An 18,294-nucleotide genomic window follows, 5' to 3' on the forward strand; every position below is an offset into this window, starting at 1 on the left:
CTAGCCAGAACCACAAATAAAAACATCAAAAAAAACCCTATTGACTATTCAGAGACCATTTGCAATTATACAAAACAGCAATCTTGAAACTTCACCATTATTTTATTTTTACAGGATCCCATAGAAAAACATTGCCCCCATGGCAACTGGAAGCAATTTTCAAAGACGATGTCCCCTCTCCCAACAAAGTTATAGGGTTGGGGGTTGGTGTGGAAATTATGTAATTCCAAAGATCTCATAAAAAAGAGGGAAAACTAAATAGGATAATAAATAGATTAGTGTGAACTTACTAACACTAATAATAATAATAGTGAATAATACAGTGAATACTTGTGAGCTATTATTTATAGACAATTTATACCTTTGCAAAGTTATTTTGTTGGATTGTATGCATGCATGTTTATAACTCTAAGACATTTTGTATATTGATACAATTTTTAGGATATATTAATCATATTGCACTATACATTTCTACCTCTGATCAAGACACTTATACATCATTTACATTTTGAGGTCATTGTCCTCCTTTACTGCATAGTTGTTTAAAGATTGTTTAATATTCTGATATGAAGTCTTAATCTTTAAGTTATATAGGTATTAAGTATTATAGGCCAATAGTCATTCATGTTTGTTATACTTTTAGTCAGACTAACTAGGTTCTTTAGACACATAGAGATTGTATTCTGCATAGGTAGGTAATCTTCAGCCACTTCAAAAATCTGTAGAACATGGCATTTAATAACTTAGGATCAATCTATTTCAGAGAGAGTGTTGAGCACCAAAGACACTCCACTTGGAGTTTGTTTTCTTGGCACAACTAGCCTTTGGGCAAGGAACTGTTCAAGCATCAATCACTGACAAAGTGCATGGTGTCTAGACTGGACAAGCAGGAAACAAGACTGCCAAACCTTGCCAGGATAGGGTCAGATGGTTCTGAAAATTTTCCTGCCTCTGAAAATGGCTGTCAATTACCCTAGGCCTTTGCTTCAAAATTGCAAATGATACTTTTTGAGTGATTGCTCAGGTAGCCAGTTGTCTCTACCATCTACTGCACATTTTGGAAGCTGCTTGATTGCACTTCCTGCCTACTCAAGTAATATTATCTCCCTTCTCAGGCCTTTGATGGGGCTGAAGATTAGTCATAGTTACCTTCCTCTTATGATCTAGCCAAACCATTTCCAGTACAAGACTTAGATTCCTTAGGATAGAATGTTTATTAAAACATTTAGCATAGTGTATATAGTTTTGTATTGGGTTTGTAACTCTCTTATTTAAACAAAGGGGGGAGGTGTTGTGGGAGATACTTCAATCAATAGCCTTTAAGATACCAACCCACTTGGGCATGATCTCTTATAATTGCCGAGGTAAAGCATGTGCTCACTCTCTTTCTTCTGCCTGCTGGATTCCATTCGTGTTCCCTGTTCATGTAGAGGACTATGATCTAGGACTGAGATCTGTGAGTCTATCCCTAAATAACCTTTTATAATATGCAATTCTGAGCTAGTGTAGGATTGTTTTGCAACTTCCATCTTCAGGCCACCTAACAAAACACTCAATACCAGACATGAGGTTTTAAGTTATTAGCCAAGGATGTCTAAGAGACTCCCCCAAACATACAGCCTATTGCTATTTCCCTTGGCTACCATCCCCCTGCCCCCAGAAAGTGGAATGTTAGTCCTTATTGCTGAAGACACCATGCACTTCAGAAACAGGACCCAGAGGCCCCTCAGCTGGAACTGACCTGAATGACTGAGGACTAGTGTTCATGGTACCAGCAGATTTCATGCAATCTTTCAAAGGAGTAAGGCAACCAACAGTCCTACTCAGCTAAGACATCTATGAATCACATCTTGGCACCATAAACCTAAGGGTACTGCCATGGATTGCATACCTTGGTGGTACCAATTGCTCTCTAATTGGACTTAAGACCAACTCAACAAGAGGGAAACCATGCCTGGTACTGGAAACCTTGCTAACTACTCAGTGTTGGTAGGTTTGTGGTTATTGGAGAAGAATATACAACTACTAAGTTACCAAACTACCATAATTCTTTACAACAACCTATACATTTTCCCGTATATCCACAGATAAGTGTAGTCTTCACCAAGGAAACTTCTCTTTGAAGCAGATCGAGACCACTACACAAAAACCACAATCGATAAAGAAGCCGTGCTGTGATACCCAGTCTAAATGAGTACATCTGCAAAATACTCCCACACCTAAGGATCAGGGAATACTGCACAAGAGGGCAAAAAGATTGTAAGAGCCAGAGGATCAATGTAGCAGGTTTTCTTGAACTGCTAGCCCCCAAATCGTGATGGGAAACTTATTATTAGTTATGAACACTTGGCCTTAGTTTAGGCTTGTCCCACTAGGTCTTATGTAACGTATTTTAACCTGTTTCTCTCTCTTTGTCTATGTTTTGCCTTGGGGTTTTTACTCTTCTCTCAGTATGTATGGCCTCTATGTCTGGTGGCTGCCTGGCTGGCTGGTCCCAGCATCTCCTTTTCTTTCTTCCTCATTCTCTCTTAGCCTAGATTCCTTCTCCTACTTATTCTCTCTCACAGCCAGCCCCACCTATTCCTCCACTAACTATTGACTGTTCAGTTTTTCATTAGACCAATCAGGTGCCTTTAGCAGGCCAGGTAAAACAAGTGCGATGCACCTTTACATAGTTAAACAAATGCAGCACAAACAAATGAAACACAATGTACCTACTCTTCTGTGAGACTGTGTCTTCTAGCAACATCCAACTATACCGGTAAAGTCTCATCAGCCTGAACACCCGAACCTGAACAAACAATGATGATACTAATGAGCACCAAAGTGGATCTGAAAAAACCCATGAGGCCTTAACCCTTCACCGAGAACTATAGGCAGCTGAGGAAAGCTGACAACAGGAGAGATGGTTCTCAAAGAAGAGCATACCAATTGGTTGTCCAATGCCAAGTGATCAGTCCTGAAAACATATACATGAAAAACATTATATGGATGTAACAGGCTATATTTGGGAATGTGTACATATATTCATGCAATAACAATTTATGAAAAAGAGGTCATGATTTGGGAGAGAAGGGAGGGATATGTGGAAAAGTTTAGGGGGCTGACGAGGGAGAGGGACTTGATTGGGGGAGGGAGAGGGAAAGGGGAGGCGGCGGTGGGGAAGAGACAGAAATCTTTAATAAATAAAAAAAGTTTAGGGGGGAAAAGGGAGGGAGAAATGATGTAGTTATAATCTCAAAAATATTTTTAAGGAGTTAAAGGACTTCCTGACTTGAAAGTGGGGGTGCATGAATCATATTTTCCAGGTTTCATGGCTACAGAAGAACACAAATTTCTCAAGCAAACCTGGGAGTATGTTTGGCCCTCCAGGCCACTTGCCATGATCATGGCCTCACAGGGGAGCCTTAAAAATGACCAAGTAAAACTTCCCCCCAGGGACACACTTGGAATGGTCAGGCCTCAATAATGAAGAGTTGGCCTTATTACAGATGGCTGACATAGTAACCAAGAAACTGCTGTCTGTCTGGGGGAGGAGGAGGAGGGAGAAGGAGAGGGCTCATATGCTCAGACAAGCACACCTGAGAGAGAGGAAGAAGGGCAGAGGGGAGGAGCCCAAGACCAGCCCTATAAATGCACAGCTAGTCTGCAGCAAATGCCCTGCACCCTCACTCTGAACCTCTGGGTTCCTCTTCTGCCATCCAAGATCGGCACGGACAATGACCTCATCAGCACATCCCAAACCCCGGGGCCAAGGTCAGTGAGTGAACTCTCTTCTGCTGTGGAGCTGACCTTGTCTCTGCCCTTGTCACCAGAGCCAAGCTTTCTCTGGGTTTCTCAGCATTCACATCACACAGGGCTCTATACACGGTGGCCCTTGAGAGAGGTCACAGATTTGGCTCTCTTGCTCAGTTTCTCCCTCTCTAGAGTCTACCAGAGTCTCTGTTGTCCTGGATCTTTCACTGTGTCACACAGACCTCTGTGCTCCCCCCATCCCTGACATATGTTCATCAGGATCTCGGTCTGCTCACCTGCCCTCCTGGCTGGGTCAGACGACCACATCACTTTGTCCATAGGAAGAGCTCCCCTGTCTTGCCGAGTCCAATTTCAGAGGCTGAAAAAGAAAAAAAACCCCAGTTCAATCTTTCTTGCTAGAAGTAGCTCCCTAGTTCCAGTTCTTCATCAGTACCCAAGCATGGGAAGCCTTCTGCCAGCCCCCAGACTCTCCATGTTGGGGTTTTGCCTCATTTTCTTCTCATCCGTAGGTGGAGGCTCTTGGAATCTCTCCTACTGTGCTTCTCTGTACTGACCTGTTCATTTTCACAGTTTTCATGGCTCATTATATTTTGGTCAAATTCCTCGGTTTTCCAACTTTCCTTCTAAACTGTTTTTTATGAGAACCATCCCTCTCTCTGTTTTGCTTTCCTTATGTCTCTATCTTTATCTTTGAAGTGAAGTCATAGGAAGACAAGAGGAAATGGAATCAAATCTAATTATATGATCTAGTTTATCTTCATTTCCTAGGAGTAAAGCCTGTCAACTCACCCCTAGAATTGAATTTCAGTCATGCTTAACCCAAACCAAAGTCCCTCTGCTTCTACTGCGGATGGGGTTAAAAGTGGGGTGTGTTTTTTTTAATATGTGGACATTAATGTATTTTATTTTTCAGTGTAAAGGTTAGCTTTATAGGTCATTTTTAAATGATTACGTATGGGGGAAAGATTATATATTGAAGGAAAATAATTACTCTTAAGGCACTTACCTTGAAATAGCAATGTCTTCAAATCTGACTCAAAATAAGAATTTTTTTCATTTTTAAATAAATGTTACATATATGTGTGCTGTGAAACATGGCATTTCTTAGTCAGGTGTGGCGGCACAGACCTTTAATCCCACACTGGGGAAACAGAGGCAGATGGAGCATTCCAAGTTCTTGGCCAGCCTGGTCTACACAATGAACCTTAGGACAAATGGAACTGCCTAGTGAGAGTTGCCTCAAACAAACAAATAATTTCTTTCACATGTTCGTCTATTTTCTGAAGTTCTTGAGATTGTGACCAGAGCTTTGCCCCTCTCAGGCAAGTTCCCTAATACTGAGCTGCATCTACAGGGCACCCTGATGTTTTCATATGCCTATATATGAAACAAGGATAAACTAAGCCAGTTGGCATATTTCTCTCCTCATGAAAGTATCCATCTGAGGTGAGGATGGTTAAAAACTATTTGCTCAGCAATTTTCAAGTGTATAATAATAATTATTAAATGTAATCACCGTGATGTACAATAGATGTCAGAATTTATTTTTTATGGTTATCTCAGGTTGTGCCTCGGATGACCATCTCTCTGCTATCTGTGCCTCTGACATAGAGTTTTAGATGCCACAGATTAGTGATATCATATGGTATTAATGAATTAATTTCTATTGGTTTCATGTACAGTATCCTATATGTTTAGTCCATGTTATCCAAAATAAAAAGATTTTCCTAATTTTTAATGTTGAATTATATTTTCATTATTAATTACCACATTTTTTAAATGTCTGTTAATTTGTTGATGGATACAATCATTAATTCTACTTAACTATTGTAAACAACACTACATTGAACACTGTAGTAAATATGTGTCTTCAACATGCCAATTTAATTTTAAGTACGTTGAACCAAATGATACATATATTTGGAATTTTTCTGGGAACCCCCATAATGTTTATTATAACAGCTGAACTCATATTCCCACCAACAGTATGCAAAAGGGGTCCTTTTCCTCTACATCCTTGCCAACACTTCTCTTTCATATCTCTGTTTAAGGTTTTATTTTTAATTATATGATTTATTTTTATTTTAGTTAGATTTATGCTTATGTGTATACACACGTGCATGCTCATGCACATATGTGAGCCTAGTACCTGTGGAAGAGGGAATCAGGTCCCCAGGAGCTGGAGCTACAGGCAGCAGTGAGCTGCCAAACAAGGGTGTTGGGAATTGAACCCAGACCCTCTTAGAAGAGCAGTGTACATCTTAATTGCTTAGCTATCCCCCTAGTCCTGACTTTATTTTTATATATAATTATGAGTATATGTGGAGGAGGTTGTGCCCCTGAGAGCAGTGCTCAAGAGACCCGAGGAAGATGGCAGCTCTCCGGGAGCTGAATTACAGGTGCTTGTATGCCACCCTATGTGGGTGCTGGAAACCAACCGTGTCCTTTGCAAAAGCAGTTCATTCTCTTGCCACTGAGCCATCACTCCAGCCCCTCTTTCCCCTCCTCTTACAACACCATTTTAGCTGGTGGAAGTCATATGTCACTGCAGGTATAGTTTGCGTGCCTGATCATTAGTAGTGTTAACCTTTATATTTTCACTTGCCTGTTGAGAAATGTCTATTCAAGTCCTTCATCTATTTTTATCTAATTAAATTGCTTTCTCTCTTTCTCTTTCTCTTTCTCTCCTCTCTGTATGTGTGTGTATGTGTGTATACAGTGTTATACATGCCCATGCATGTATGCATATGTGTGTGCTTACATATGGAGGCCAGAGATACATGGTGTCTCCTCCATTTCCTCTCCATCTTAGCTTGTCAGTCTCTCTCACTGAATGTAGTCAGCTCGCTGACTCAGTCAGGAATCCACTAAGGTCTCAGATCTTCCTGTCACTCCTCAGGAAATATGTCAAGAATCTGAGCTCCATGCTGGCATGCCATGTCTCCCACAGGTCTGGTCTGTAGTATCACACTTGTTCTTCAGTAGTCATGGATGGAGACTTCACCCTTAGCTCACCGACTCTGTGCTTTCATAATTCAGAATGTGGAAGGCTTCAGAACTGTTTCCTTTTCAGGATCTGCCACATATTGTGATTAGCTAAGGGCTGCTTTTCCTTACACCCCAAACTCTATCTCATTTCATTGTGTATAGGGTATTTTTATATATAGGATAACATTAGTTTAATAATAATTACTGGGGACTTTGAGGGGGCCAGTAAGTACTTACTGCTTTTTCATCTTGTATTGGGTAAACTGAAAAAAAAAATGAGGAGTGAAAGAGTCAACAGAGAGAGGGGGTCAATACATTACCTTTGTCAACAACAACAACGAGCCTACATGGGCTTCTTTGTGCCTGTTGTTAGGTAGGCTTACTCCCCAGTCACTGGCAGCACCAGTCAGCACCAGAGCGTCCTAAACAGGGGCAGCACCCAGCCTAGAGAGCACAAGGAACAGGTTTCTCACTTTTAAAAAAATGAATGAATTAATTAAAAAAAACCACTTCCTGTCCTCTGATAGAGTATGGACACAGGAAGTCAGATGATCTCTGTCGTGTGGAAGGAAACAGCTAACCTGTAAGAGAGAGGCGCCTCTCTTCCCCCCCCCCTCCTTCCCCACTTACCACCACTTTATTCAACTCCCTTGTTATGTCTCTGGTTGACAGGCTTCCACCTGCATAGCTGATCCCCAGTTTAACTGCTGCTCTTCTGAGACGCTCTTGGACAATCTGGAAGTTCCTATTTTACTTGCAGATGGTTCTGAAACAATCAGAACAATGGGTCAGTTACACCAACTATGACAACACCAGACCCAGAGAGAGCTGGTTCTCAGTTCTGTTCTACTGCCAAGCCACCTGCGGCTTCATTGTCCAATATAACTTATCAGCAAGTCTTCAATGAGATTAAATTGCCTCATTAAGGGATATTAGCAAACTGCAGGCTCAAACAAGATGACGCATATGAACTACTTTGGAAACTGTCGCTAATTTAAGAGACCACAGATCCTCCAGTCTTTGGAGAGGGAAGCAATACAATGGTGAATGGTGCCTTTTCCCTATGCAGCCTGCAGAGGAAATTACGATGTTCTTCTGGTTTAGCGAAGAAATCCCACAAGCGTCTTGTGAATGTTTACAGAGATACCATTTATAAAGCTATGGACGTTGAACCACCACTACTCTTCATGAAAACCATTGTAAATACATTCCAGGGCTCAGATTAGTTGCAGAGGATGTAACAACAGTTTCTACCATTTAGTTTTTAATTTTTAAGATTCATTTTAGACCTGAAGAGATGGCTCTGTGGTAAAGCACACTGGCTGCTCTTTCAGCAAGCATAGGTTCAATTCCCAGCACCCATATGGTGGCTCCTAACCATCAATAATTCCAGTTCCAAGGGATCTGATGCCCACTTCTTGTATTTACAGGGCCCATGCATGAAAGCATTACACAGACATACATGTATGCAAACATCCATATACGTAAAAATCAAATTTATTTTTTAAAATTAAAGAATTATTTTTAACATTTATTTTAAATGATTTATTTATTATTATTTCATGTGCATTGGTGTCTTGCCTGCATGTAGGTCATGTGAAGGTGTAAGATCTCCTGAAGCTGGAGTTACAGACAGTTGTGGGCTGCCATGTGGGTGCTGGGAATTGAACCCAGGCCCTCTGGAAGTACAGTCAGTGCTCTTACCTGCTGAGCCATCTCTCCAGCCCTGTTTTGTTATTTTTAATTATGTGTGGGTGTGTGCACACGAGGGCGAGAGCCCACGGAGGCTACAGTCATCAGACCCACTGGAGCTGGAGTTACAGATGGCTGTGAGACACCACAGTGGGTATGGGAACCAAATTCAGGTCCTCTGAAGAGCCACAACAAGTGCTCTTAACCATCAAGGCATCTCGCCAGCTACCTCTGCAGTTCATTTTAAGACATTCTTTGTCAGAATAGTATTTTTTGAGAGTGAGAATATTTTTGTTTTGTTTTTACAATAGAATATATATGCTTATCTAAAACGAGAGAATTGACATTTTCTTTTTCTTATACTTTTTAAATAAACAGAAGAACATAGGGTTTTTAAAGAAAGCATGGACACAAAAACTACAAAGAGGCAAGAAAGTCAAAATACACAGTGTGAAAAGCAAGCCGGTAAGAGTGAGCATTACCCAATGGCAGTATGAGGCAGATAGCCCTCACCTGTTCTATAGTGACCTGCACATGCAATGTAGTGTGTTGTTTAAGAATCCATTTGTATATAATTGGCGTCAAAGAGCTGAAAAGGTCACCAGATACCATTGTCTTCCAGAGTGGCCCACCAGCTCAGACCCCCCTCCCTGGAGCAGCTCTTCCTCAGACACCCTGACATCTCTCTTACTGGGGACAGTGACTCAGTGACAGCAGGAGCAGCAGAGACACGGGATGAGGTGGGTGTGGTTTGCTTTCTACAGTCCCATGTCTTCACACAGATGCCTGACTGCCCAGCTGCTGGTGGCACCTCCTAGGGCACTCACTGCTGGCCGGTACAGAAGGTTATTTCTTCTCGGTGAACTACAGGCAAGCATGTGTCCGTTAGTGGGGCTCAGTGAGTCCTTGAGTTAGAGTACAACTTCTTCTTAGCCAAGTCCAAGAATTCTATAGATTGTAGCTCACTGACGACTTAGGTTGCCCAATCATTAGCTTGGTCTCAACATGTCTGAGAGTGAAAGATTTGGGGCCCATATTAAACTACGCTCTCTGCCCTTCCCTTCCCTTTCCCAACACTCAGAGTAGTCTTAGATACCAGAACTTTCCAACATGAAGATGATAGGATTGGGCCCAGCTGATGCTTTGATCAACCAAGAAACCTCACTTAAAGGGAACTTAGTGCTTCACAGAGCGAGAAATCGGAGGAGCTGAGGAAAGGGAACAAAGGGCTCACAGAGAAGGCTGATGGGAATATACAAAACAAGAAATAGAAGAAAAACTGGCGGTGAGAAGAAAGCTAAGCAGGGTTACACAGTCCCTTTACGTGCATATGCTACATCCTAACTCCAAACAAGATGAAAAGCACAACAGAGTTAATGTGAGCATGGAGGCTTCCCAAGAACTACAAGGTTTCTGAAGATGTACCGTGTGCACCATTGGAATGCATGTGGCTTGCACACAGATTCTTTCACACAAAGATGGTTGAATTGTTTCCACGAAATAGTGGGTAAATTCCAACTGCTGAGGGAAAGGTGTTTCCTAATTTAAAAAAAAAATGCAAGTAATGATAATCAAACCCACCCTCCAGCATGCACCGGTGTGACAGCAACCACCAGAGAGTGAGACTGAGGAAAGGTGTGGAGAGGTAGCCATGGCTGCATCCAGGAACCCCTCCATCATTCCCACTCCAGAGACAGTTTAGTTTCCCCCCCAAAACAGCAACACATTTACCACCTCAAATTAGGTACAAAAAGACCAAACGCTGTCCTCTTCTAGAAAATACTACCTTCATGTTGGCTATAATGGCATCTGCCTGTAATTCCAGTACTTGGGAAGTGGAGGCAAGGGCCCAATGCCATCCTTGGCCATGCAGTGAGTTCAAGACCAGCTGGTGCTACAAGAGACTTGGTCTCAAAAAAGAAAGCTTGGTGGGCAGAAAGAGGGGGGGGAGGGAAAGATGGAAGGAAGGAAATAAATTGAATGAAAAAAGAAAAACATTGTAAAATAGGCCTTAAATCTCTCTCAGGTCAGTCAGTCCTTCAAATGACCCTCTTTAAGTCAATCACCACCATCCTTCCATCACTCACAGCACACCCCAGTTTCTTACCTTTCCTCATCTGACCTGAGTCCCAGGCATAGCTCTCTTATTCTTTCCCCTCTGGATGCATCCAGCCGTAAGCAGTACTTTGATGTTGAAGGACCTGGAACACATGCACCATTTCACAGGGCATCTCATCAATCCAGACTAAAGGGGAACCAGCTCTTCCTCAACTTCTACAATGAGGATGTATGTATAGAGCCTCTGGTGACCCTGACATTTCACTAGGCCATTATTCAAAGATTTACCAGTGACTGCCAAGTGCCAAAACATTGACTGTCATCCAGGGAAAGCCTCTTGCTGGGCTTCTGGGTCCAGGGATCATCTAACCTTCCACACAACTGTGCCCTTTATGTTTCTCCTGCCCCCCTCCTCAAACAGGCCCCAGACAGCAGACCTGAGGAACAGCAGCACAGTCCCAGAGTTCATCCTCGTGGGCTTTGAGCAGAGTACCCCTTCCACACGGGCATTGCTCTTCACCCTCTTCCTGGGTCTCTACAGCCTCGCCATGGCCATGAATGGCCTCATCATCTTCACCACCTGGACTGACCCCAGACTCAACAGCCCCATGTACTTCTTCCTTGGACACCTGTCTTTCCTGGACATCTGCTTCATCACCACCACCATCCCACAGATGTTGATCCATCTGGTGACCAAGAACCACACGGTCTCCTTTGCCTCTTGTATGACCCAGATGTACTTGGTCTTTCTAGTGGGTGTGGCCGAGTGCATCCTCTTGGCTTTCATGGCCTATGACCGTTATGTCGCCATCTGCCACCCACTGAACTATGCCCAGATCATGAGCCCTCAGGTGTGTGTCAGACTGGTGTGCTCTTCCTGGATCTTTGGGATGACCAATGGCATCTTTCTTGAGTATATATCATTCCGGAATCCCTTCTGCAAAGACAACCACATAGAAAACTTCTTCTGTGAGGCCCCCATAGTGATTGCTCTCTCCTGTGGGGACCCCAAACTCAGCATGAAGTTGATCTTTCTCGATGCCATTGTGGTGCTTCTCAGCCCCATGGTGCTCATTGTCACCTCCTACGCCCGCATCCTGGTCTCCATCCTCAGCAGATCCTCTTCCTCGGGTAAGGGGAAGACATTCTCCACTTGTGCCTCCCACCTGACTGTGGTCATCTTTTTGTACACCTCAGCCATGTTCTCTTACATGAATCCCCGCAGTACGCATGGGCCAGACAAAGACAAGCCTTTCTCCCTCCTCTACACCATCATCATCCCCATGTGCAACCCCATCATCTACAGCTTCCGCAACAAGGAAATGAAGGGGGCCATAGGGAGAGCCCTTGGGAGAGGCAACCTGGCTTCAGCTGCACCTGTCCAGAAGGAAACCCGCTGGAGAAGTTTCTTTCAGTGAGGGACGGAAGGCTACTTTTCCCAGCCCTTGCTTTCCAGGTCTGTAATGGCACAAGAGAAGAGTGTTTGCTGCCTCCATGGCACTAGACTCAGACCTGAAAGTTCCTCCTGACATCTAAGGCTCATTGTTTTTCCACGAACTTTCCTGAAGAAAATGTGAGGCTTTCCTGAATTTTTCCTCTGTGTTCCTCAGGATTCCGTGAATGAGTGCACTTAACTCTATCTTGTTTACATAATTCTTTTACATGCCATCCCTCAGCATAATTTTTGCACATATATTTAGGAATAAATAATCTTTCGACCTTTTAATAAGCCATATTAGTTGTGTTTTAAAATGTATTTCAATTGAAACAAAATTATATTCCTCTCTCCCTCCAGGCCCTCCCAGCTCCTCCCTCAAACCCAAACCCCCTCCTGTGTTGATGGCCTCCTTTTCTTTGATTATTATAGTAACATACATCTGTCTTTATTGTTTATATATGGTTTCAGGACTGATCAATCTCCATTAGACCTCCCCCAAATGCCAACACTACATAACTCTACTTGTTTGTGTATTGTTGGGGAGGGGCAGGTAGGAGAAGTCAATGTTTCAAACCCCTTTTCCTAAATCCTTTGGTTTCCTTTAGTGAGACAACCATTTGGCTGACACTTCCCTTCCATATAGCTAAGTGCCTCTATCAAGTTCCTCAAGCCTCCAGTTTCCTGATGTTTACAAGACCTAAACATGTCCCATGCACCCTACTGTCTTCCTTCTGCTCCTCCATCTTTGACTGAACTCATATTTAAATCACTTCACTTGCCTTCTCACCAGAAATAGATTGATTTAATTCTCAGTATTCCAAGGAACACTACCCATGCTATCTCCACCACTGAAGGAGCCTCTATTTGATTCTCTCCAGCTTCTTAAGCTTCTTTCCTTAACCAAAACTCCTTTTATTAGCAGTTTTCTTTATTTTCAAATTGGTAACAAATAGGTTTTCTCTTAAAAAGGATAGGCCTGTTTCTCATTTCCCTGATGCTCTTTGATGGTGTGATTGTACTCCACGTGGAAGGCCACGTGGAGGCCATAGTCCCTCCATGTCCTGTGCATCACTCTCTGTCCTTCATAACAGTGACTCAAAGCAATAGCCTCACTCCATAGAACTGTGATCTTGTATCGAGAAACCAGAAAATGTATGAAAACCTGGTAAGGAGAAAGAAATGTCAGCACTGATATGTAGAAAAAGCAATACATGTAGAGCCTACATGTTCCTGTTAAAGAAAAGAAAAAAAGAAGAAAAACCTATACTGAGGTTAGACAGGAAGACTTTAAAACTATTACAGTAGGAGATTGAACTCAAATTCAGATTAGAGGGATTTTCAAGAGCTTGTCTAGACAGTGTGGCATGATACAAAATTAACAGACAAAAATTAACAGCCTTCCTATATGCCAATGAAAATATGCTGAGGAAGAAATCAAGGCAACCATCTTATCCAACACGCACATATGCATGCATACACCAATGCACGCACACTCACACAAAGAAATCCCTCTACAGTGAAAGCTTCAAAACTTGAAGAAACCGAGAAAGATACTAGAAGATAGAAAGATTGCTCATGTGCACTGACTGCTCTTCCAGAGGTCCTGAGTTCAACTCCCAGCAACCACGTGGTGGCTCACAACAACCTATAATGAGATCTGGTGCCCTCTTCTGGCCTACAGGCAGGATACCATATAAATAAATAAATAAATAAATATCTAAAAAAAATAGCATGGCATTAGAACAAAAGCAGACATGTAGATTAGCAGAATTGATTAGGAGAGCCAGATAAAACTCCATATAACTACAGCCATCTGATTTTTGTGTGTATCGTCAACTTTACAGGATCTGCAATCACCTGGGAGCCAAGCTTCACAGGTGAGGAATTCTCTAGCCTCTAAGATGTCCCTGAAGAACTATGTTGGTTAGGTTACTTGAGATGGAAAGACCCACACTAGAATTGGGCAGTGCCATTCCCAGTTCTGAATAGGAAGCAGTGAGTTAGCAGAACACACGCATTTATTGCTCTCTGCTTTCTGCAGGTGCATACAATGTGACCTGCCACCTTGCCTTCCCTGCCATCATGGACTATACACCCTTGAACTGTAAGCTGCAATAGACTCCTTCTGTTTTATGGCTTTCATTGGGGTATCTTACACAGCAATAGGAAAAGACTCTAAGATAAATAATAAAAATGCATTTTGCAAAAAGCCTCTACAACAAACTGGATGTCTACCTGTTGGTATCCAAAAATGAACTCCAAGTGCATCAGCATCTCAGCATAAGACTTGAAGCTCTTCCGCTTCTAGAGGGAAAAACAGTAGATACGTTTCAAGATATAGGCTTAGGTAAGGACTTTCTGAGGAGGACTCCAGCCAACTATCAACAAATGGAACCTCATGAAATCAAAAGGCATCTGCCAGGCAGTGGTGATACACATCTTTAATCCCAGCACCCCAGAGGCAGAGTGAGGTGGATCTCTGTGCGTTTGAGGTCAGCATGGTCTACAGAGTAAATTCCAGGATAGTCAAAGCTACACAGATAAACATGTCTTGAAAAACAAGAAGAGGAGGAAGAGGAGAAACTATCAACTAAGTGAAGAGGCAGCCTACAGATTGTAAGAAAATCTTTATTAGTCATACATCTAACATAAGGGCAATATCTCAAATATATGAAAAACAAAGAAAAATAAACATCAAGAAAACAACTCAGCTAAAAAAAATTTATGCTATGGAATTGAACAGAGAGTTCTCAAAAGAATATAATATTACATCATTTCCTTCTTCACTTTCTTCCTTCCAAATCCTCCCATGGACCCCTCTTTCAAATTCATGCATTTTTAATGTTCAATGCCCTTATTCACTAGAAAAATGCAAATTAAAGCTATTTTGAGAGTCCATCTCACTCCAGTCAGAATGGCCGTCATCGGGAACACAAATGACAGCTGGACATGGTAGCACATGCCTTTAATCCCAGCACTGGAAAGGCAGTGGCTCTGAGGCCAGCCTGGTCTGCAGAGTGAGTTCCAGGCCAGCATGTGCTATATACTGAGATACATGAAGAGAGGGGGGGGGGGGGAGGAAGGAAGGAAGAAAGGAAGGGAAGGAAGGAGAAAGGAAGGAAAAAAGAAAAGACTGGGTTGGTGAGATGGCTCACCAAGTAAAGGTGCTTGCAGTAAGGCAATCCCGGAACTCATATGGATAGAAGGAGATCAAAAAGGAGACCCGCCCCTACAAGTGGTCCTCTGCCCTTAATATAGATGCTGCAGCATGTAGGTGCTTGTGCATACACACATACACAAAAATACGTAAGTGTAAAAAGTGTTCGGAGTAAAAGTAAAGACTAATTATCAGCCTCTTCCTTCAACTGCTGCCGGGACTGTAGAGAGGGCAGATCCTTATGCACTGTCTAGAGCGTAAACTGGGCAGCCACGAAGAAAATCATTGCAGAGTTTTCTCAAAGGGTCGAAAATAGAACTAACATATGATCCAGCTGTAATACTTCTGGGCACAAGGCTCTTTATCCCGAATCAGAGACTCTCTTCATAATAATTAGAAAATGACATCAGCCTAGAAGTCCATCGCCTAAAGAACGGACATTGAAAAAATAGTACCTATATAAAGTACTCATCAGTAAAAACATGAAGTTTGTAGGGAAATGGAATGAACTGGGGAACATTATACTGAGGTGACCCAGGTACAGAAAGATAAATGATGTATGTTCTGAAACGTGTGGTCAAAGTTGTAGATTTGTGTGGTTAACTAGGAATGTCTATAGGAGCCAGGAAGTTAGAAAGGGGCCAAGGGCTGTGTGGGGTGAGGGGCTCAAGTGAGGGGAGAGAGTAGAAGCCATATAACAAGAAAGCACAGGGGAGATCCAGGAGTTGGGCAGCTTTAAGCATGGATAAGGACTGGAAAAGAACAGGTCAGGGTGATCAACGGAAATCAAGAGGGTAAGAAAAGGTCTTATGAGATCTACTTTGTAGATCTTAATACTTTATAAGCTGAATAAAAGTTTTTAAGGGGAGAGCTGTCCTGGAGAGGAAACAGGACCCTGTGTTGTTAATCGGTGTTACCTAAAAGGAAAGTAAGCTTGTCCTATGTCTTTAAGAAGAACAGTAATTTAACCTTTGGGAGACAAGTTCCTACCCCACCCCAGACTGAGAGACAGGGTACCATCTTCCTTAAGGATGGACCTTCAGTAGCTCAGGTCCTGGAAAGACCTTTTCTGGGTCATGAAACTAGCAGTAAGTTTCCAAGATTTATATACATATTAAAGAACCAAAAAAAATTAGAAATGAAAGGTGATATAATACTGCAAAAAAAAAAAAAAAAAAAAAAAAAAGGAGGGGGGTACTTACAACCAAGAAGAACCCTGTCTAAAGTTATCAAACTAAGGGGAGGATATAAGCATTCCAGGTCACCACAAAGGAAAAGAAGGCCTCATCTGCCCCTTGGAGTCCTAGCTTCTCTAAGTGTGAAATTCCAATCAGCAAAGAGCCTTTGAAGAGGAAAAGAAAAATGGTAAAGGGAAGGCAGAGAAAAAGAAAGTGTTCTTTGAGAAATCTTGAGAAATAACTTCATAGCCTTACAGCAGTGGGTCTCAGCCTTCCCAATGCAGCAACCTAATAATACAGCTCCACATGTTGTGTGACCCCAATCACAAAGTTATTTTTGTTGTTAATTCATAACTATAATTTTGCTACTGTTATGAATCATAATAAAAATATCTATGTTTTCGGGGCTGGAGCGATGGCACAGTGGTTAGAGCACTGGCTGCTCTTCCAGAGGACCCGGGTTCGATTCCCAGCACCCACATGGCAGTTCCAGAGAATTTAACAGCCTCACACAGATATACATTCAGGCAAAACACCAAGGCACATAAAATATAAAGAAAAAATAAAACAAGGACTTGAACTATTTAAAAAATATCTATGTTTTCCAATGGTCCTAGCGACCCCCGTGAAAGGGTCATTAGACCCCTTAGGGGTCTCAACCCACTAGTTGAGAACCAGAGTCTTACAGTTTCGGGCAACTGATAGACAACGAGATTATGAACCGCGCAGTTCAGCAAAAGAGCAAGCATTACTTAATGACCCGTGCAAACATGGTCGGAGCACACATGTATTAGGCCCTAAGACTTTTACAGTTGATCCCCACGATAGTAGTATCATTACCAGATACTACCATCCTATTTGATAGCAAAACCGGAAGTTCCTAGTGGTTGTTGTTTCTTTTTCTTTCATTTTTTTTTCTTTTTTCAGATCACACGTGATTTAAAGAACTTGGCTGCCATTCTCACTCAGAAGCCCTGGCCCCAGAACTAATCCTTCCTCTCCTGGTCTGGCACTGTTATTGTCCTCTTGACCTCTTCCTCAGCAAATGGGATTATCTGTAGACTACCTGCTTACACCATTGACTGCGGGATATACGAGGCCCCTCCCCTCCCTTGAGACACCCTGGTAGTTATGGTTAGAGGGGGCAGGGCTCGGGATACCCAGACTTAAGTGTTGTAAGGAGAGAAACCTTTTCTTTAGTAGCTGCCCCGAAGTTGTCACTGACCTCAGTTAAACTCATCAGTTCATCGGATGCACTGGGGTGGAATTTTGTTACTGTCCTCAGCTCACCTCGGAGGCCCAGAAGAATGCCAGGAGGTGATGTTAGCTAAAGTCATAGATGAAGAATATGGGGGCGTTGTAAGCTCAAAATAAAGAGGGGTGCTGGCTGTTCGGACTAAAATTCCAAACAACAACAACAAACAAACAACAACAACAAAAAGAATCTATTTCTTGTAGATGTGCGTTCAACAAGCATGTCAGAAAGCTAGATGGGGCCGGGAATGCTGAGAAATCAGACCCGGGGTGACCTCAAACTGTCCTCTCAAGGCCTCCCAGTTGGAAGGACTCACAAGCAAAACTAGGGCCTGTGCCAGGTCTTCCCACCTGCAGCCTCCGACTGTCCCCCTGGAAGGGGAGAGCGCCAGGGTCTACAAAAAGCCAGACAACTGCCGTGTGGTGGTGGCACACGCCTTTAATCCCAGCACTCGGGAGGCAGAGGCAGGTGGATCTCTGTGAGTTCAAGGCCAGCCTGGTCTACAAGAGCTAGTTCCAGGACAGGCTCTAAAACTACAGCGAAACCCTGTCTTGAAAGAAAAAATAATAATAAAGCCAGAAAACTACTAGAAGCAGCCGCCCTAGAAGAGCTCTTCGCGTCCCAGCCCCCTTTCGTCCTGAAGAAGGGAACACAATTAAGCTCTAGAGTTAGCTCAGCCCCTACTTAGAAACCAAGGGGTAGAAGGGAACCTAGATGTTCTCTCAGATGCTCGGCTCCTTCCCCGCGGAGGCCACATCTCCCTGCCCAGCTC

At 42.8% G+C, this 18,294-nt stretch overlaps 1 protein-coding gene across 1 annotated transcript; it reads left to right on the forward strand.

Moving 5' to 3' along the window:
* Nucleotides 1-3,655: 3,655 nt before the first annotated feature.
* On the forward strand, nt 3,656-11,912 carry LOC126494038 (olfactory receptor 10AD1-like). Its single transcript, XM_050131240.1, has 2 exons — nt 3,656-3,756; nt 10,916-11,912. The coding sequence occupies exons 1-2, from the start codon at nt 3,656-3,658 to the stop codon at nt 11,910-11,912; spliced, it is 1,098 nt and encodes a 365-aa protein (XP_049987197.1).
* Nucleotides 11,913-18,294: the final 6,382 nt, after the last annotated feature.

Source organism: Alexandromys fortis, unplaced genomic scaffold (genome assembly GCF_014885135.2).
Source record: "Alexandromys fortis isolate MF-2015 unplaced genomic scaffold, M_Fortis_MF-2015_v1.1 scaffold_28, whole genome shotgun sequence".
Classification (NCBI taxonomy): Eukaryota; Metazoa; Chordata; class Mammalia; order Rodentia; family Cricetidae; genus Alexandromys; species Alexandromys fortis.

Bases quoted from the DNA above. Each gene is read 5' to 3' on its own strand.
- LOC126494038 (XM_050131240.1), top strand. From the start codon at position 3,656: ATGCCCTGCACCCTCACTCTGAACCTCTGGGTTCCTCTTCTGCCATCC. The intron at 3,757-10,915 runs GTCAGTGAGTGA...CTCCTCAAACAG, and splicing joins TCCCAAACCCCGGGGCCAAG to GCCCCAGACAGCAGACCTGA.